The sequence below is a fragment of the Podarcis liolepis genome (assembly GCF_965112155.1).
Source record: "Podarcis liolepis genome assembly, chromosome: 7".
Lineage (NCBI taxonomy): Eukaryota > Metazoa > Chordata > Lepidosauria > Squamata > Lacertidae > Podarcis > Podarcis liolepis.
The window spans coordinates 83599965-83620295 of record NC_139561.1 but is presented as its reverse complement, the minus strand read 5'-3'; the positions used below and the strand labels follow the sequence as shown (position 1 = coordinate 83620295).

Sequence of the window (20331 nt, the reverse complement as noted above, 5' to 3'; positions counted from 1 at the left end):
CCCTTATTAGTCAATGGTTTAATTAAGATTTAATCAGGCATCTATCTATGTTACCAGTTTGTGCAACTTGGCTAATAAATGTAGATGCACCATCAAAGGACTCTTGTTCCAATAATGGGGCGTTCCGGCTTTGCTTCCTGACTGGTGCTCGTTTCAAGTGGGATTTCACCATGCAGCAGGCAATTCGGGCAGCTAAATTAGGAGCTCATTGGAAGGACTTGCACAACGAAAGATTGGGCTTTTTGTTTCAATAAAGGATGGGGGCTGGAAACTGCGAGACAACCCCTTGCTTTTAGGAAATGTTGCTGAGCCGTCCCAGAAAAAAATCAGGCTCACGAAGCATCTAAGACTGCCTAACTTCCCAGCAAACGAAGCTCCCTTTGCCCTTTTAAATTTAAAGCCAAACTCCTCTTCATAGAAGCTGTTAATTAAAAACTAATCTGGGTGTGGACTTTTTCTCACTGTTTTAAGCCTTGGTATCCCTTTGGGGCTTGTCAGGGTGCCGACTTTGCCAGTAGTATATAGAAATGAAGCCGTGAGAGGGTCTGCATCTTGATGTAGTAGGGGCTGTAACAGGATACAAAACCTTAATCCTCCCATTTGTTTGTTTGTTTGTTTAAAAAAACAAATCTTTAAGGTCAGGAGGAAAAACTTTGGTGCTGGTAACACAGCGGTTTGATTTCACCCTCCAGAGGCACACTCCATTATCTCTAGAGACAAGATGGGTGCCAACAACACCGTGTAGCACACTCACCGATGTGCTAGTATTACTAAGGAATATCTGGATTTAGGGGGAAAGTATGGGTTGGCAGCAATTGGAAAATGCCGCATGAATGAGGAGGAATGAGAGGAAGCAGGCGAGATTCACAGGCCACGTTAAGCTGAGGTGTGGGTGGGTCCCTATGCTCAGCTGCAGAGGGTCAACACAACCTCTTGGGAACTAGGAGTGTAAAGATTAATTACATCTCTCCAGGAGCAAATACAGCATGACTATTAGCCATTGATAGACCTATGCCAGGCATAGGCAAACTTGGCCCTCCAGATGTTTTGTAGCACAATTCCCATCATCCCTGACCACTGGTCCTGTTAGCTAGGGATGATGGGAGTTGTGGTCCCAAAACATCTGGAGGGCCAAGTTTGCCTATGCCTGACCTACTATAAAACTGGTCTTACTTTATTAAAACTGGTCAAACCTCAGCAGTTAAGAAAACGAAGCCATCCTGTTGTCTGAAAACAGATAAACACACACCCCCTGCCATAAAGAGGTGCTCAAATAATTTATAAGATTTTATTGAAAAAAAACCATCATGTACTCATGTGTCAAATCCGTCAATAATTTACTTATTGGCTCGTGTCGTTCTTAACAATGAAGCAACTGGCATGCAGATGGGCTGCTTGGTGAGCTCGGCTACGTGAGCAAGGGGTCAGCTGCCAACTCTGCAGGGGGAAATGATCTGCACTGCTTTGACCCAATTTGTGGGGAGAGCTTTCAGAGTGCACCAGGTTCAGTCCAAGTCTGTTACAATCCCATGAAGCGCTGTGATGACTGTCGACTGAAACGCTCCCATGTTACTGAGCTGAAACGCTCAATAACGTGGAGGCAGCAGAACGGGGGGGGGGGGGTCTGCTGCCACAGTCCCCAGATCCCTGGAAATCAGTGCTCTTCCTTAGATCCCTGAAAACAACTGCTGCTAACGGTGCAGAGCAGTTTCCGAGGGGTCTTGCTGTTTTTAGGTGCCACTTCCAAGTTGCCAGGGTGGGCTGAATGATGCCCACCACCCCGCCATCCTACACTATTGCTTCTTCAAAATACACAAGTAACCTTTTTGCACTTTGGTGCACCTGTGCAAAGCTTATTGCACTTGCACAACACGGAACACCCTGAGGCCTGGCTTGTTTGCTTTCTGGAGAAGTGCTTGTTCCACCCACCTGAAGACAAACCCATCATCAGCGGTTACGCTACAGCCAATCTTGAGCCCCAACGGCATGCACATCGAGTCAGGATTCACCCCCACCCGGGCTTCTCCGCACTTACGCTGAACAACTTCCATACCATTTCCCAGCCACCCCATTTAGAAGAGTTCCTGGACAGTTCTATGCAGATTTTACCTTCCTGAATAATCTGGTGCCACCTACAAGGCTGGCATGTGGCAGACCGTTGAATGCACGTTTCTCATCGCTGTTCAAACAGCACAGCTTGCCACTGCACATTTGGGGTCAGGGGGCAGGGCTTTCAAGCCATTTCACACCTGGAGACGCCCTTCCCTTTAAAAGCCTGGCCACTGAGTGCAGCTGAAGGCATTTCTGAGTCAGTGGTTTGACACCCACGCACCTTCCTTCTCCAGCTGTGTTGCACGTTCAGCCTCCTTTTGAAATTATAATCTTTTCCCTGCCGCCAGTTTGGAGTGGCAGGAACAGTAGCAAAATGAGCTTTGGGATTCTGTGCAACCTGCAACCACCTTCTCTTCTGTGTGCCAAGACTCACACCCACGGCCTCCCATCATCGCAGGTGCGCTGTGTTCCAGCTGCAAGCCTTTGCAAATTCCTCCAAACTGCTCCGTAAGACACGAGTCTCGGTAATTCAAGCGCTCCCCCCCGGGTGATATCTAACTGGGAAAGTAGCTGAAAACTGGATCCCTGTGACTGGGAGCTGATACTTGGCGACCTCTTCCTTCCGATCCCCGGAGTGCCTTCTCTTCCTGGCACCATTCTCCTTCATGGCTTTCCAGCCTTGCCCTGTGGTCACTCAGCCTGCGGCCATTAACAGCAGCTGCCCGTGTCCATACAGGGATTGGAAATCGGGATTGACGGACTGCAGCTCGGACCAATCGATATGTGAGTGTTGCTGGGGACTGACCATGCTGGGGGCAGGGAGGAGGATACCCTGGACACGGCTGCTTCGCGCCCCATCTTGCAGCAAAGCCACCCTACTGCTGCCTGGCACCTCTTAGGTGCAGGGCTCAAGCCTCCCTCAAAGCCATGTCTTTCCCCAATGGAGGCTCTGTTCTTCTGTACCCGTTTGCTGATTTACAGGTATTCGGATCAGAGGCGCTCAGCTTCAGGGTCCAGTGCAGAGTGTTAGCGTTGCAGAAAATTGTCCAGGGCTCAACCTGGCAATCTCCATGTCAAACTGAAGCCCTCTCTGCCCCCTCCCCCAGGTTTCTGCGGGATCTTCTGCCTTCCCTGCCTCATGTGCAAGGTGGCCGCGCAGTACGGCGAGTGCTTCTGCGTCCCCTTCCTGCCGGGGGCTCTTGTGGCCATGCGGACGGGCCTGAGAGAACAGCTGCGCATCAAGGTACCCGTCTCCGGGGGGACTTCTGGGAAAGTTCCAGCAGGTGATTGCCAGGAGGCGCAAAAGCGAGCTCTCCGCTTGGCACACGGGAGTTATAGCCAGGGTGAAGGAGGGAGGTGCAGGCAGGCAGGCAGGGAGCAAATGCACAGAGCTCTGCAGCCTTTCGCACAATGGACACCAGAGCTCTATCCCACCGCAGCAGCTGTTGCAGCAGCCAACGTTCTTTGTCGGGCTGCAGCCCATCGTCTGGTAGAGTCAAGGAATTAGCCACTGGTGAGACGGAAGCTCGCAGCTCTTCCTCTTGACCACGACATACCAAAGTCCAATGTGGAGAAAAGGGAGAGGTTGCCGGATTGGTGCAGTTTGGCCAGAGGACAGAGTTTGGGGAGACACAGGCTGCTATGCAGATCCAGGGGGTCTCATCTTGAGAGCACATCCTATCAGTAGATAGTTCCCATCATGCCATCCCTGCTATTAGTGGGAACTGGTTTGAGGTGCTGAGAATTCTGCCGAAAACCCTCCACGGAACCAAAGATGGAATGGCTGTTAGATTGGGTTTAAAGCAGGCAATCTACACTGGCTATGTTCGGTGTTTAATCTGGGGCAGTGGGGAGGCGCTTGGAGGCAGGAGCGAAGACAAGGCTTTCCCCGACTGATGGTCCTCTCCTCTTCCACAGGGCTGCGTGTGCTGCGACTGGTGCGCTTTCTGTTTCTGCTGCCCCTGCGCTCTGTGCCAAATGGCACGAGAGCTGAAGAGCCCATGTTGTTAGCCTCATCCTGAGCTGGACACTCTGGAACCCTCTTGCTGGTCAGCCCCGTCCCCTACTGCGTTGGGGGTGCTGTGGGGCTCAGGTGCCTGGAATGAACTGAACCGAACCACTCGGGGAAGCTTTGAAGCTGAGTTGCAAAGCGCTGCCAAGTTGGTTTCCAGCCGACTGATGAAGCGCAGGCATAGGAGAACTGCAAGCTTTGGACTGTCGTGGCTTGTGCCTCTCACTGGACTTCAGGTGTTGCTTCACTAAGGACAGTCACAACCTGCTCCTCCAGTGTGTGTGGGGAGAGCCACATCGCCCTCTCTCCCCCTGTTAATATTACACTGTGTGCACATAGGAAGTTGCTGGCGTTGTAAATAAATAAGTTGGGGAGGGGGGTACAGCTCTCCTCCTGCAGCAAAGCGTCTCGATTCTTCAGCTTCCAGGGGTTGGGTCAAGAAGCTGCATACACAAAAGGCAGTTGACTCAGAACTGTGATGCAACATCCCTGGGAAGCGAAGCTGCGGTTCTCAAAATGCTGAGCAAAACAGAAGGGCCAGTTGTCTTCAGTCATAGAACTGTAGAGTTGGAAGGGACCCCAAGGGTCATCTAGTCCAACCCACTGCAATGCAGGGATCGAGGGAATAAAGCTTTTCCTAGGCTGTGCCATTTGAAGCCATGTGACACGTGCGGAAAGGCTTGGCACAAGCCCTTCTTCCTGGTGCCCTAGAGTCGTAGGTGCAGCGAGTGTTTCTCAAACCTGAACCCCAACTCCGCCCCCCATAGTCTGAAGTTGTACAATACATGAAAGGTTTCCGTAAGCCATCTCTTTGGCAACCTGGTGTGCGGGCTGGGGGCTGATGGGAGTTGTAGTCCAACAACATCCAGGTGGCACCAGGTTTGGCAACGGCCCATTCAGCACTTGATTGTGTTGACTCCACAAAACCACCTCCAGCTCGGCTATTTTGCTAAGGAAGGAAACAGTGTCAGGGAAACTCTATGACCTTCTGAGGGCTTTCGGTGTCTGTGTGCAGGGGGTGGGTGGGCAGGCAGTGGTGGCCAAAGGACTGTAACAAAAGTAGGTGGGAGGGACGGGGTTAAAACGCAAAAAAAGGAAAACAACACTGAGAAAAATCAGAGAGGGGATGTCAAATCCCCTCTGCAAACAAACACATGGAGTTTCCTTCCGACAAACCTGTCCCTGACTTTTAATGCAGAAGAAGAGTTGGGCTGGCGGCCACTTGCTGCCCACTCCTTCCTACGCAGCTGCACAAGGGAGACGGGGAGGGAGCTGGCGCTAGAGAGGCCCCCTCCCTCCCCACACCAACACTTTGGAGCTGCAGGAGTACAGCGGCGCCCTCTGGTGGCAAGGTCTGTGTTCCATGACATGATAACGGGAGATGCTTCCCTTGCCTTCCATGCGCAAAGGCGCTTCTCCTGCGCACCCCTTCTAGGCTGCCTCCCTGAGGCGGCGAAGGGTTGCTGAGCAGGCGACACAGGCAACGAGTCCCATCCCTTCCGAAGCCCGGCAGGGCTCCCCCGGCGGCTCAGAGGGACATGCTCGTGAGGTTCTCGTGGCTGAGGAGTCCTTTGCGGGAGCTGCTGACTCCGTGGCTGCTGCTGCAGTAGTCCTGGAGATTGTGGCGCAGGGTGACGAGGGCGGAGCCCAGGCAGGCACGGTTAGGGGCCTGCAGTCCTCCGGGCAGCTGGAAGAGGACCGTGGCCACCCCGGCCATCCCGTCGTCCGTCGGCTCCAGGGTGATGGGTCCCACCCGGAAGCTGGAGTAGGAGTAGCCCATCAGGTGGGAGAGGAAGGGCTCAGAGCGTCGGAAGTGGGCCACAGGGTAGGGTACCTCGTGGTATGGCTTCAGCCGGCTGGGCTGGGCAGCGGTCAGCGCAGGGTGCTTGTGGGGCCGCGCAGGGAGGAAGACCAGCTCAGCCGCAGCCCCCAGCGCATCTGGCTCGAAATAGATGGTCACTTTAGCGAAAGGCCGGCTGGCCATCTTGGTCATCTCCTGCAGGTGGCGCCGCTGCTCATGCCGCAGGTCCAGGAACTGCTTGACCTTCCAGAGCAGGACGCAGACGGAGAGGAAGAGGAAGAAGCAGGAGAAGAAGACGGAGAAGAAGACAAAGAGGTCAATGTGGGCCTGGTCTTGGCGGAAGAAGAGCAGCCCCTGGGACTCAGTGACGTTGGGGCTGGTGCCCCCAATGCCCAGAAGGATGACGTAGAAACGGCTGGATTTCAGGGCGTGGATCTCGTGCGGGTAGGTGATGACCACTCGGTCCCGGACAGCTCGCACGACCAGCACCGCTTGCTGCTCCCGCACGGTGATGTAGGTGATGAGCCCGTGGGTCCGCGCCTCTCGCACGGCCGGAGAGGGCTGGCTCCCGTTGCCGAGGCCGCTGCGCCCGCCCGCCTCTTCCCCCGGCGGCACGACGCGCACGGAGTGGAAGCCCGTGGCCCGGTCCACGTCCACCACAAACATCTCGTAGGAGGTGGAGATGTAGACGTCCACCCCACCAAAGGTCACGTCGATGGTGATGCGGATGTCCACGTTGGTGAATTTGGGCTGGACGCCGAAGAAGACAGAGCGGCCGAGCAGCAGGTTCTTGATGTTGGGCTCGTGGAAGCAGTTGAGCTGCGACGTCGGGTCAAAGCAGCTCTCTTGGTCCACGATGATCAGCCGGTAGCACTGGTGGCCGCCCACCGGGTTGCCGTGGAAAAACTCGCGGCACTTGGCACACTGTTGGGGACAAGGGGGGAAGGCAGATCAGTTTAGTGGGACTGGGGGGTCACGCAAGCTGTCTCATGCCCACCCTACACAAATTCTTCACTCTGTGAAAGGGGCACAAATGAAACGACTCTGCACTGTTGCTTCTTATTCGAAAATCTTTACTACTTTGCTAAATTCACTTTGCTTCTCCCAGTTGAACGGTGGCACAAGGTGTTCTGCAGGTCCTTGCCCTGACCTAGCCACTGTGATCCACGCAACGGTCACCTCCAGACTGGATTATTGTAACTCACTCTACGTGGGGCTGCCCTTGAGACTGACCCAGAAACTCCAGCGGGTGCAGAATGCCGCGGCGAGACTCCTTATGGGGTCCTTGCTGCGAGATCACATTCACTGGGTGCTATACCAGCTGCACTGGCTCCCGGTGGGGTACAGAATCAGGTTTAAGGTGTTGGTTTAAACCTTTAAAACCCTATATGGTCTAGGACCCTCGTACCTACGGGACCGCCTCTCCTGGTATGTCCCACAGAGGAACTTACGGTCTTCAAATAAAAACATCCTGAAGGTCCCAGGCCACAGAGAAGCTAGGCTGGCCTCAACTAGAGCCAGGGCTTTTTCGGCTGTGGCTCCAATCTGGTGGAACGCTCTGTCACAAGAGACTAGGGCCCTGCAGGACTTGACATCTTTCCGCAGGGCCTGCAAGACGGAGCTGTTCTGCCAGGCCTTTGGTCAGGGTTCAGTCTGACTCCCTCTCCCCTTTCATAAGAACTTGCATGAAAGTGGCCTCCCAATTTTTCTCACAGGCCCATATAAGTTCAGCACAAACAGTTGGGCCTGGTGAGCATTTAAGGTCCCCAACCCTAATCTGCGGGTTGCCATCTGATTGGATTTTATTCTGATCCTGATCTGATTTGAGGATGTATTTTAATTGATTGTCTGATTTTATGTTAATGTGTTATACATTTGATGTTAGCCGCTCTGAGCCCGGCTTCGGCTGGGGAGGGCAGGGAAATAAATAATAATAATAATAATAATAATAATAATAATAATAATAATAATAATTATTATTATTATTATTATTATTATTATTATTATTATTATTAGAAATGCCCCATAACCACCACATTGTGTGCTTTTGCTGTCCCTGCACAGATTTACAACACAATACGGTCCCTATTGGTCTTCCTGCCAAGATTAGTCATCCAAATACCACAGAGGGTGTGGCAAAAAGGACATCACCTACACTCTTTTTATCTCCTAGCAGTGGTATGCGATTTCTGAACAGAGAATGATGTTCTGGCTACCATGGCAGGTCACTATCAAGAGGCTACGTAGGTTTATGCAATCACAGCCCAACACAAAAGCATGTGGCAAGGAGTTCCATGGGTTAATTATGTGCTTTGCTCAGAAATCTTTGTTTGCCTGGAAGTTCTCCTGCATGGCCTGGAGACAGGGATGTACCTAGGGGTTGGGCTGCTGCCAAGGACACAGGCCCAGGGGGCCGCGAAAATTGCCCCTCCCCACTCTGCCTGCCCATCTATGCACTCCCTGGGCTGCTCTGCATGCTGGGCAAGGTATGCAAGCTCCCCTGGGTGCCTTGGCGGAGGAATGTGGTTGCTGGTGTGAGCAATCACAGCAGCCTCAGTTGGCCGATGGCGCTATTAGGCGTATGTGTGGAGAGCCCACTAGGGTTTGGAGAGAAGAAAGATGAAGAAAGCAGGTGAGAGTTGCAGGAGCAGGAGAAAGGGAGGGAGGGAGGAGCCAGAAGGGAAAGCAGCAAGCAGAGGGAGGGAGGCAGAGCAGAGCAGACCCAACCCTGATGGCTGCAGAGGAAGTCGCCGGCAGAGCACGAAAGGTGACAAAAAACAAACTTTTTCCATTTCTGCTACAAGATCTCTCCCAGCTGAGGGCAAGGGAGCCTAGGTACACCTCTGCCTGGAGACACTGTGCTTGGGAGAGAAATGATTCTGTCCCCTGCCCCATGTGTGATCTTGCACGGCTCCCAGTTATCGCAGTGGGGATTGTGCGGGAGAACTTCCGGATGGACTGCGCCTTGTTCCGTAAGCTTCTTTCATCCCTGCCAAGGACCCGCCTCCTGCGGCCGCAGCCCCGCCCCTCACCTGTTGCTTATAGCAGTCCTTTTTGTCTGACTGGGCACTGTTCTGGCAGCCTCCTGTCTCCGTGTTGTTCTGGCAGGGGCAGCCGGTCCCATCCAGCTCGTTGCACGAGTCAGCGTGGCCGTTGCACTGGCACCTGGGAGGAGAGGGGTCACCGGGAGACACAAGAACATGAGCAGAGCCCTCCTGGATCAGAGCAACAGCCAAGCCAGTCTGGCATTCCTGATCTCACAATAGCCAGATGCCTATTGAAAGCCCCAACCACAAGAGCCCCCACCGCTCCTGTGACTTCCAGAAACCAGTATTCAGAAGCATGCCTGCCCCTAGGGAGATACTGCATATTTCGCTCTCTAAGACGCACCTTTTCCCTCCTAAAAAGTAAGTGGAAATGTGTGTGCGTCTTACAGAGCTAATGCAGGCTGCGCAGCTTTCGCTGAAGCCAGAACAGCAAGAGGGATTGCTGCGCAGCAATCCCTCTTGCTGTTCTGGTTTAGGGATAGCCGAGCAAAGCCTCTTCAACAACATTTGATTCAGAATATTATTTTTCTTGTTTTCGTCCGCTAAAAACAAGGTGCGTCTTATTGTCGGGTGCGTCTTGTGGAGCGAAAAATACGGTATATGCATGGCCCACCCATTCCCAATTCCACTGGTTTTTAAATGGACACTGAACGTAAGACTACAATGGTACCTCTGGTTATGTACTTATGGAGGTCCGTTCTTAACCTGAAACTGTTCTTAACCCTGAAACACCACTTTAGTTAATGGGGCCTCCCACTGCCACCGCGCCACCGTGATGCAATTTCTGTTCTTATCCTGAAGCAAAGTTCTTAACCCGAGGTACTATTTCTGGGTTAGCTGAGTGTGTAACCTGAAGCGTATGTAACCCGAGGTACCACTGTATAAGAACGGTCATGAAAGGCTCCAGCCAGTGGCAGATCCGTGCCCGAAATCCCAGCCAACCAGATATTGTGGGAAACCTGTTTCTAAGTGCTTTTAATATGTGGCATTCTCTGTTGTTTTTACTGCTGCCGTTGTAGCGTCACAATGTTTCAGTTTGATACTGTGGTTTTATTGATACTGCATATGATGGGAAGAAGCCCTGGGATAGGTTTTGCCCTAGAAAGCAGCATATGTTTGTTTTTAAAAAAAATAAATAAGAACGAGACTCAGCCTTGGCCTCCCGGCTCCTTACTTGGTGCACTTTCCCTCCAGCAGGAAGTAGCCGTGCAGGCAGCTCTCGCATTTCTCCCCAAAGCTGTTGTTCTGACAGTTCACGCACACGGCGGCGTCCTCAGCTGGCCCTTCTGCCACCCATTTGGGGATCTGTGGGGAGGCAGGGAGACGAGCGAAATGTGACTTCCCACCCGTGCATTTTCCCCTGGCAGCAGACTAGGCTCCCCAGGCTCACAATCCTCTGACGCAAATGCTGATCCTGTCGTGACGCAAACGCATTTTCTCTCTCTGAAAGGCAGCTGGTTACAGTGGCGTAGCGTGGGTTGTCAGCACCCGGGGCAAGGCAAGTAATTTGCGCCCCCCTAACCCGTGGATTTGCGCCCCCTAACCCGTGGATTTGCGCCCCCTAACCCGTGGATTTGCACCCCCTAACCCTAACCCCCAGATGTTGCGCCCGGTGCGGCCGGCCCCCCCTGCACCCCCCACGCTACGGCACTGGCTGGTTATAGTGGAATGGGGCTTCAAGTAACCTGCCCAAGACTTGCACGCTGCTGCGTTTCCATTAGACCCAGCAGCAAGTGTTTTGTGTATTCGTGGGCGCGAAGGCCAGCTTCAAAATGCAACTAGGAAATATGTATTTCGAGGGAGGCAAGGAGCCTTAAATCACTGCCTTTTCTCAAGAAAGGCGATTTATTTCTCATGCAGAGAAAAGTGCACAGTGTGGGTGGCACTGAACTACCTCGCAGGGTTGCTATGAGGATAAAACGGGGAAGAAGAGAACCCCGTAGGTCACCTCGAGCTCCTTGGAGAAAAGGAGGGATAGAAATGCAACAGTTAAAACTATCTTTTACTCAGGGGAGGCCCATTGAAATAAATGAGCATGGCTAAATTGGGCCCATTAATTTCAGCAGGTCTGTGCTGAGCAACGTAGTTGAATAGCACCCCATGCGTATGCCAGCACTAGCGGCAAGTGCTCATTCGTCTATTTTACAGGTACACGGAGGAGTGACCAAAAAAAGTAGTAGTAATAATAATAATAATAATAATAATAATAATAATAATTTATTTATACCCCGCCCAGCCACTATGAGCGGCTTCCAATAGAATATTTAAATACAATAACCTATTAAACATTAAAAGCTTCCCTAAACAGGGATGCCTTCAGATGTCTTCTAAAAGTCTGGTAGTTTTTTTCTCTGACATCTGGTAGGAGGGCGTTCCACAGGGCGGGTGCCACTACCGAGAAGGCCCTCTGCTTGGTTCTCTGTAACTTGGCTTCTCACAGTGAGGGAACCACCAGAAGGCCCTTGGCACTGGACCTCAGTGTCCGGGCAGAATGATGGAGGTGGAGACGCTCCTTCAGGTATACTGGACCGAGGCCGTTTAGGGCTTTAAAGGTCAGCACCAACACTTTGAATTGTGCTCGGAAACGTACTGGGAGCCAGTGTAGGTCTTTCAAGACCGATGTCACCAGTCTAGCGGCCCCATTCTGGATTAGTTGTAGTTTCAGGGGCACCTTCAAAGGTAGCCCCAATTAGAGCGCATTGCAGTAGTCCAAGCAAGAGATAACTAGAGCATGCACCACTCAGGCAAGTACCTGTTCAAAGGTGTGGCTATGATGCAGTAAGCACAGGAGTTCTACAGATGATGGCACACAACGAAGGTGCCAACATGCATTGGATTCTCTGAAGAATATGGATGCCACTCTTTTGACCTGGCAGGTCTGCTTACACCAAAGGAGCTGCTAGCAGTTGTCCCGGCAAGCCAGGCCCGGCTCCCCCGCCACCCACCACTGGCACTCACCAAGGCCGGCTCCAGAGGGAAGCGGGCAGGATCCCGGCGGGCTCTCTCGTACTCCTCCCGCGTGATGCAGACGTTGCTGTTTCCCCGGCAGAAAGTGTTGCAGGGGCGACAGGAGCCGCCACTCAGTGCCGACCCCACAAAGAGCGGCTGGCATTTTTCACAGTGCTGCCCCTGAGGGGAAAAGAGGCGAGGGGGCAGAGTTGGGAGCAGGCACGCACAGAGAGCGGCGGTTTGCCTTTTTGGTCTGCCGGGAAGCCTTTAGAGGGAGGCAAGTCCGTGCAAGAATACAGGAGCACAGGGATTTGGGAAGCTGCTTTCTACTGAGTCTGACCATTGGTCCATCTAACTCAGCCTTGTCTACACTGACTGGCAGCAGCTCCCCAGGCTGCTTTCTACTGAGTTCAACCATTGGTCCATCTAACTAGTCTTGTCTACACTGATTGGCAGCAGCTCCCCAGGCTGGCTTTCTACTGAGTCCGACCACTGGTCCATCTAACTAGTCTTGTCTACACTGGCTGGCAGCAGCTTCCCAGGCTGGCTTTCTACTGAGCCCGACCACTGGTCCATCTAACTCAGTCTTGTCTACACTGACTGGCATCTACTGAGTATGACCATTGGTCCATCTAACTAGTCTTGTCTACACTGACTGGCAGCAGCTCCCCAGGGTGTGTCTCCCAGCTTGCCTGGAGATTGAACCTGGGTGCTTCTGCATTGAGGACAGATGCTCTCCCATCACCGCCCAGTGTGAACCCAGCTGCAGGTCTCCTCTTCCAACTGGCCTCCGCTTGCGCCCCCAGCTTCTGCCCTCTCCCTGCGCCCCTCGGACCTTCTCAGCTGCCCGCTGCCCTCACCATGGTGTTGTTGAAGCACTGCAAACACTGGTCCTGGGCCTCCACCCCCTGGCAGTTGCTGTGCTTGTTGCACTGGCACTCCACGGAGCAGTTCTGCCCCACGTAGCCAAAGTGGCACTGGCAGGCGTTGGGCTCCACGCAGGTCCCGTTCACGCAGCCCTGCTCACACACCGGCTTGCACAGCCCCGTCACGCTGCAAGGGAGAAAGGAGGAGGCGCAGAACAATTGGTACACAGCGTGTGCGATCCCCACCCCCGGTGGAAATTCTGCAAAGGTTTTCCCATACGCTGGTGTTGCCCGGCTAAAAACAGTGGCTAGAAATTGCTCTGCCTAATAGCAAACTTGAGTGGTTTACTGTGCATTACTATGGAAGTGAAAGACAGCCACAAAAAATTATGGGAGTGGGAGACGGAGGTACACAGAATTATGCGAAAAGGATTTTTAACTTAATGAGATGTTTTTTAAAACCCACAAAACCTGCCCAACAAGAACCTGTGAGTTTATAGCAGGGGTCAGCTAACATTTTCAGCTGGGGGCCAGTCCACTGTTCCTCAGACCTTGTAGGGGGCCAGACTATATTTTTTTTTGGGGGGGGGAATGAACGAATTCCTATGCCCCACAAATAACCCAGAGATGCATTTTAAATAAAAGCAAACATTCTACTCATGTAAAAACACCAGGCAGGCCCCACAAATAACCCAGAGATGCATTTTAAATAAAAGGGCACATTCTACTCATGTAAAAACACGCTGATTCCCGGACCATCAGCGGGCCAGATTTAGAAGGCGATTGGGCAGGATTTGCCCCCCGGGCCTTAGTTTGCCTACCCATAGTTTATAGGATGTTGATAGCCTTAGGAAGCCTTTCTCAGGCCTGAGTCCCCAGATGTGCTCAAACCACAACTCCCATCATCCCTGAGCTCTGGCCAGGCTGGCTAGGAATGATGGGAGTTGTAGTCGAACAACAGCTGGGGACCCCAAGTTGCGGTTCTGAGAGGGATAATCCTTAGCTTCACATCTTGGTTTGCTTGGGCAAAACAAAGCCTAAGCACTCTAGCTCAGGCTTCACAGGAGGCAGAGATTGTGCTTGCTTTGTCGCTTATGCAGGGAGGAGAGCGAAGCAAGGATCTCTGCATTCTCAGCACGCCATCAACAAAAGTCTGTTGTGATGTACAGACATAACCTACGTGCGTTTACCCTGGAGGAGGAAGGGGTGCTGAAGGGACAAGGGTTCCCCTAAATTTGGGAGGGTGAAGCTGCAGCAAATGCCACCCTCCATCAATGGAGAAAAGCAGCCAGTTCGTGCGCAATATCTAAAGAGACCAGGGTAGACAGAAGGGATTTCGCAGCTCAGTTGTCTGAAATGCAATGGTACTTAGTGAAGCTGAGGCAGCTACCGCCGAGAGCACAGGCTTACAGTTCCCTGCTTCATCTCCGTCCCCCTCCCACGGCACTCACTTGTCCAGCGTGTAGCCGTTCTTGCAGGTGCACTTGTAGCCGTGGGGCAGGTCGTTGCAGTTCTGGGTCTCGTTGCAGTCGTGGTGCCCGTTCAGGCACTCGTTCTCGGGAGGGCAGGCCATGAAGGCCCAGTCTGCTTTCAGGCCACACGACTCGACCAGCCCTGCAAGGAGGCAAGAGGGACAGGAGCTGCAGGCAATCCTTAAGAGCAGCTGCCCCCAACCTGGTGCCCTCAAGCTCTTCTGGGCTGCATCTCGCAACCGGCTTGTATCAGGCTCTCCAGGAGCAACCACTTAATCCTGGGCAAAGGGCTTCCCCAGACAACAAATAAAAGGAAGTATTTCTGATAAACACAATTACTATTATTATTATTATTATTATTAACCGCCGTATACCCGGGGGTCTCAGGGCAGTTCACAGAATAAAATCAAAATATAAAATCACAAAATACCTAATAAAAATAAAACAACAACCCAATAGCCCCCCCACAAAAGAACACATTTTAAAAGGGCATAATAATAATAATAGTAGTAGTAGTAGTAATTTATACCCCACCCATCTGGCCATTCTGGGCGGCTTCCAACAAAAGATTAAATATACATTAAAACATCAGTCATTAAAAACTTCCCTAAACAGGGATGTAAATCGGATCAACCAAAGGCCTGGTTAAAAAGGAACGTTTTGGCCTGGCGCCTAAAGATGTATAATGAAGGTGCCAGGCAAACTTCCCTGGGGAGAGCAGTCCACAGACGGGGAGCCACTGCAGAGAAGGCCCCGTTCTCGTGTTGCCACCCTCCGGACCTCGCGGACAAATGCCTTGTTTGCAACTAGGATTTGTGAGCATTACTGCCGGGCCGCCACTTTCCACACTCCTCCCTGAGAAGGTGCCATTGACCCCCCCACCCCACCCCTATTCCCGGTTCTGCTCGGTACGTACCGTGGTGAGGTCCGCTCCTCCCTCCCTCCATGCACCGCCCTTTGCCGTTCTCGCCGCGAAGGCCGCACCAGCCGCACCGGGGCTGCTGGATGCAGAGGGCGCACTGCTGGAAACGGGAGCAGGACGGGGTGCAGCTCTCGGCCCCGCTCAGCACTCGGCCGCACATCCCGGCTGCGCAGCGCATGGGCAGGTACGTGGGGCTCATGCACTGCGGGGAGACAGGGGCGGAAGAGGGTGCCTGTTAGAACTCACGTGGGCGCACTTTTCCCGATCGAAACCCTGCACCGTGAATAAATGACGCAGAGGAAGTTAGCAGAATTACTGCAATCACAAGCTCTCTCGCTCCCCCCAGGGATTACCTGCTGCAAGCTGACGCTCCAGACACACTGCTGCCAGCCCCCGTCGGCCCCCTTGGAGCTCAGGCACTCCCCACAGGTGCTGTGGTTGTGGCACGGCGTGGGGCAGGCCAGCGGAGGCGACGACTCCACCGGCATGGGGGACACGTTGAGGAGAGAGTGGCTGAAGCAGGTCCAGTCGTAGGTGGGCTGCACGCTCAAGATACGCCTTGTCTCCCCTGGGCCAGAAGAGGGAGGAGAAGAGTCAGAGATGGTGGCCTTTGCGGTGTCCAAAACGCCTCCTCCTTTTCCTCACACGTGGCCTTAGAAGGCACGTCAGCTGATTCCCAAGGGCCATTTAAGCACCCAGGGGCCTGACTCGTGGGACGCATGCACAGCACCCCACAGAAACAAAGAGGAGCTCCATGCAGCTGGGGCAGGAGAAATCCATGGTGAAATCCGCAAACTGCTGCTGTCAGGAAAGCTGCTTGGATTTCTTTGTCTCGGGATCCCCTCACAAGCCAAGTAACTACCAATTCACTTTGCTCTTTTCATCAGCTCCCCCCAAACGCTTCCATTCACCCTTCATTCCACCAGTGGCAGATCTTGGGGTCTCAAATTTGGCATGCCCCCCACCTCTCACCTTCCATTCCACATCATAATCCCAGAGTCCCTGAACCTCTGCGACTGAACCGCTCCCCTAAATCTGCCTTTGATTCGCTACGGCCTAGGACCCTCGTACCTACGGGACCGCCTCTCTTGGTATGCCCCACAGAGGACCTTATGGTCCATAAATAGCAACACCCTAGAGGTCCCAGGCCCTAAGGAAGTTAGATTAGCTTCAACCAGAGCCAGGGTGTTTTCAACACTGGCTCCCGCCTGGTGGAACGCTGTGCCTCATGAGACCAGGGCCCTGCAGGATCTGATTTCTTTCTGCAGGGCCTGTAAGACAGTGTTGTTCCACCTGGCCTTTGGCTTGGGGCCAATTTGATTCCCTCCCCCTCTTTCTTTTTTCTTTTTCCTTTCTCCTCCTGTGATGAGGCTGCATTTTAAAATTTTAATGTTTCAATATTGTATTTTAATCTTGTTTTAAGTTGTATTCATTCAACTTGTTTTTATTATTGCTTGTTAGCCGCCCTGAGCCCGGCCTTGGCTGGGAGGGCGGGGTATAAATAAAAATTATTATTATTATTATTATTATTATTATTATTATTATTATTATTATTAGTGGCTGTCTGACCAATAGCTGACTTAGTGTGGTGTTCTGTCCTGAAGAACCCAATAACGTAAGATCAGGCCATTGGGCCTCCTAATCCAGAACTCCCCATTCTCACAGTGGCCAACCAGAGGCCCCTGGCAAACCCTCAGGCAGGTCCCCTGCCCAAGAGCAGTCTCCACTCCTGGGGCTTCCAGCCACAAAATCCCCATTTGCTCTCCTGTGCAGCCCCTTCCCCTCAGCTCTTCCTCCCTCCGCCTGCAAGGCCCATCAACGGTTCCCTCCCCGCCCCCACCGGCTCCCACCTCTTGCCCCTCACCTGTGCGCTTGAACTGCCGCGTCCACATGCACTTCCCAGAAGCCGTGCACTTGGCACAGTCCGAGGCCTCGCACGAGATCTCCGAACAGTTGCTGGCGACGAAGATCTCGCGCTGGTTAATGCGGCAGTCGTTCTCCGAGGTGCAGCTGCCGGTGCTGCCGATGCAGGCGCCCTCGGGGCAGTTGGTGCACCACTTGCACTGGGGTAAGGCCTGGGGAGGGGGTCAGAATGCAAGGTCAAAGCCTCCCCAACTGGGGCGCGTTCACTACAAACCAAAGGCTGGCGACAATGCTTCAACCCCCCCAACCCCGTACAACCCCTTGGCTTATATAAGCCTATTTCACAAATTTACATTTTCATATGGTTTTGATTGTATGGCTGTCATAAACCACTTTGGTTTTTTAAAGTAAGGCAACAGTATGCAAATATTTTTATAAATAAACTGGCACTGTAACCTTTCTGGCGCTGGGAGTGATCTGAGTAGCATTGATGCTGATCTGCAGATGGAAATTAGGGGTTGCAATCAGATCACTTTCCATCATAGAATTGTAGAGTTGGAAGGGGCCCTGAGTGTCAACGAGTCCAAGCCCCCAGCAATGCAGGAATCTCAACTGGATCATACACGGCAGGTGGCTATCCAACCTCTGCTTAAAAACCTCCAAGGAAGGCAAGTCCACCACCTTCCAAGGGAGCCTGTTCCACTTTCGAACAGCTCTTACTGTTAGAAAGGGCTTCCTGATGTTTGGTCAGAATTTCCTTTCAGTGGTTTGGGTCGTAGCCTCCAGAGCAGAAGAAAACAAGTCTGCTCCAACCTCCAAGTGACAGCCCTTTAGATATCTGAAGATGGCTATCCAATCTCCTCTCACTCTCCCCTTTCCCAGGCTACACATACCCAACTCCTACAACCGTTCCTCATAAGGCTTGGTTTCCAGACCCTTGACCATCTTTGTTGCCCTCCTCTGCACACATTCCAGCTTTTCAATATCCATCTTAAATTGTGGTACCCAGAACTGGACACGGTACTCCAGGTGTGGTATGACCAAGGCAGTGCTATGACTTCCCTTGATCTGGACACTATACTTCTGTTGATGCAGCCTAGAAGAGCATTAGCCTTTCCCCCCTGCTACATCATACTGTTGACTCATGTTCATCTTGTGGTCCACCAAGACCTCTAGATCCTTTTCACGTGTACTGTTAGTAAGCCAGGTGTTCCCCATCCTATATTTGTGCAGCTAGTTCTTGCTGCTTAAGTGCAGAACCTCCCATTTGTCTCTACTCAAGTTCATTTTGGGCCTAGTTCTCCAATCTGCTAGGGTCATCTTGAACCCCCATTCTGTCCTCAATCCTTTTTGCCATTTCCCCCTCCCTGTTCTCAGAACCCACTCCCTTGGGACATGCTGGAATACCTGGCCACGCTTCAAATTCCGCACGTCCCTATCATTCCCCTGCACCCAATTCGGGGAGCGTCGGGAACTGGAGAGGTGGGGATTATGTGCTACTACAGTGTGAGCCGAAGGCCACCACCTGCCTTCAGTGCTCCCTGAAAAGTGAATGCAGAAGGGCAGAGTTTGGAAGCCTCGCAACCTCCAACACAGAAGGAAGAAGAGGGTGCTCCCCAGGCAGTGGGCCAGCTGCTAGAAAGAGGGATGGGGGCTACTCACTGGAATGCCCAGGCTGTGGGCCATGGCACGAGGGTGCTGGGCAAGGCACTCGCTGCAGGTCCTCAGCCGGCGGCACTCATCTGCGGACCTTGGGGTGGGGAAGCAGGAGGTCCCACCAGAACAGCCCTGCCTGCAGGAAGGAAGGGAGAGCAACCAGGAAGCTCAGTGGGGGAAAAGCTCTTCCAGACTCTCCTCCTATACCTATAGGGTCAACCCTATTTGCTCAACCTTCTCAATGCGTAATCTGCACCCCCCAGATTTACCGTATTTTTCGCTCTATAAGACACACCAGACCACAAGACGCACCTAGTTTTTGGAGGAGGAAAACAAGAAAAAAAACATTCTGAATCTCAGAAGCCAGAACAGCAAGAGGGATCGCTGTGCAGCGAAAGCAGCAATCCCTCTTGCTGTTCTGGATTCTGGGATAGCTGCGCAGCCTGCATTCGCTCCATAAGACGCACACACATTTCCCCTTACTTTTTAGGAGAGAAAAAGTGAGTCTTATAGAGAAAAAAATACGGTATCTGTTTTTTAAAAGGGAGCGAAATTATCTAAAATGAGAGGCTATCATGATGAATCACATTGTTAAAGGAGGTCACATCCATCTTCCTGTAGGCCTCCAGAGGACTACAACTCCCATCATCCCTCACATCTGGAGGGCTACAGGCTCCCCATCCCTGCTCTAAACAAATGGAGGAAGGGGATGAAAAAAAGTTTATGGGATGAGAGCAAACAAAATTGGCTTGCATGGAAACAATGAGAGGAAAATAAAGATGGAAGAGGACAACCAAAATAAGGGTCTTAAAGCAATTTTCACAATGAAAGAATTAAGAACAGGTGGTACGCTGTTCCCAATAAACGATTCAACCATCTATCAGCTGAGATTCAAAAGTTAATCGGTTTGGTTATGGAATTTGGTGTATCTATGGCAGTGCAAAGGTTCGGTAAGGCTCAAGGGAGTTTTCGGCAAAGTAGAAGAGCCTGGAAAACAAATTAGCAAGGGAGCAACAGGAAGGGGAGCACTCGTCTGTACTTTACGGGAAATTATGGATCTAGGAGTACAATGTGATTTTTTGGGTAGAGGATTCAGTGTCTCTTCTGTATAGAACTTTATGGAACTACGCAGCACGAATGTGAAATCCGTTTGCTAACCATTGTGCACTCCCTAGAATGGCTACATTATAATAACCTGAAAGCACCTGATGGAGCTTTGGCAATGCCTCATTTTAACTCCCATGACTACTGGGCATTTCCTGCCACCAATGAGCTCCACCCAAGCAGCTCCAGCCTCCAATTCTTCTCTCTGCTTTTGCCTAGTCCCACCCTAACTGCTAACCACACCGTCCTGTTTCCTAACAAGAGGCACGGTCCAGCCACTCTCTCATCTTTGCCGCTTGCCCAGACCCTGCCCCTCCTCACCTCTCGGCAGCATCTGCAGAGAGGCAGCTGGCGTGGCACCAGGTACAGCTGGCGTTGGACCTGTTGCAGGCTTCCGGACTGCTGAAGATGAGGCAAGGGTCGGAGGGCACGGAGAGAGCCACCATGCGCCCCAGCGCCACCCCGTTGAAGCCCCCGGAGAGGTAGATGCGCCCTCCGACAGCGGCCACGGCGTGGGCAATGGACTCCATGATGGGCTCTCCCACGACGGCTTCTGCTGCAGAGGGGAAAAGGAAACGCACAGATGAG

The 20331-nt window shown here is 52.5% G+C and overlaps 2 protein-coding genes across 3 annotated transcripts in view; one reads left to right on the top strand and one right to left on the bottom strand.

The window, feature by feature from the left end:
- Window positions 1–1274: 1274 nt before the first annotated feature.
- The window catches only part of MEGF8 (multiple EGF like domains 8), a 65206-nt gene continuing 46149 nt past the window's right edge, over window positions 1275–20331 (bottom strand). The window contains exons 33-43 of one of the 2 annotated variants that reach the window (XM_083515705.1): window positions 20065–20299; window positions 18646–18775; window positions 16985–17195; window positions 15474–15688; window positions 15115–15322; window positions 14178–14340; window positions 12721–12913; window positions 11870–12040; window positions 10086–10216; window positions 8897–9029; window positions 1275–6788 (exon numbers count right to left, since the gene is read on the bottom strand). In XM_083515705.1, coding sequence (XP_083371831.1) covers window positions 5592–6788; window positions 8897–9029; window positions 10086–10216; window positions 11870–12040; window positions 12721–12913; window positions 14178–14340; window positions 15115–15322; window positions 15474–15688; window positions 16985–17195; window positions 18646–18775; window positions 20065–20299 — 2987 coding nt within the window. In that variant the 3' untranslated portion in view covers window positions 1275–5591. The remainder of the gene's footprint in view (window positions 6789–8896; window positions 9030–10085; window positions 10217–11869; window positions 12041–12720; window positions 12914–14177; window positions 14341–15114; window positions 15323–15473; window positions 15689–16984; window positions 17196–18645; window positions 18776–20064; window positions 20300–20331) is intronic. The other variant, XM_083515706.1, reaches the window with a different exon arrangement.
- LOC310712730 (cornifelin-like) lies at window positions 2705–4466 on the top strand. Its single transcript, XM_083516071.1, has 3 exons — window positions 2705–2835; window positions 3159–3295; window positions 3970–4466. Exons 1-3 carry the CDS (start codon window positions 2718–2720, stop codon window positions 4060–4062), a joined length of 348 nt encoding a protein of 115 aa, XP_083372197.1. The 5' UTR covers window positions 2705–2717; the 3' UTR covers window positions 4063–4466.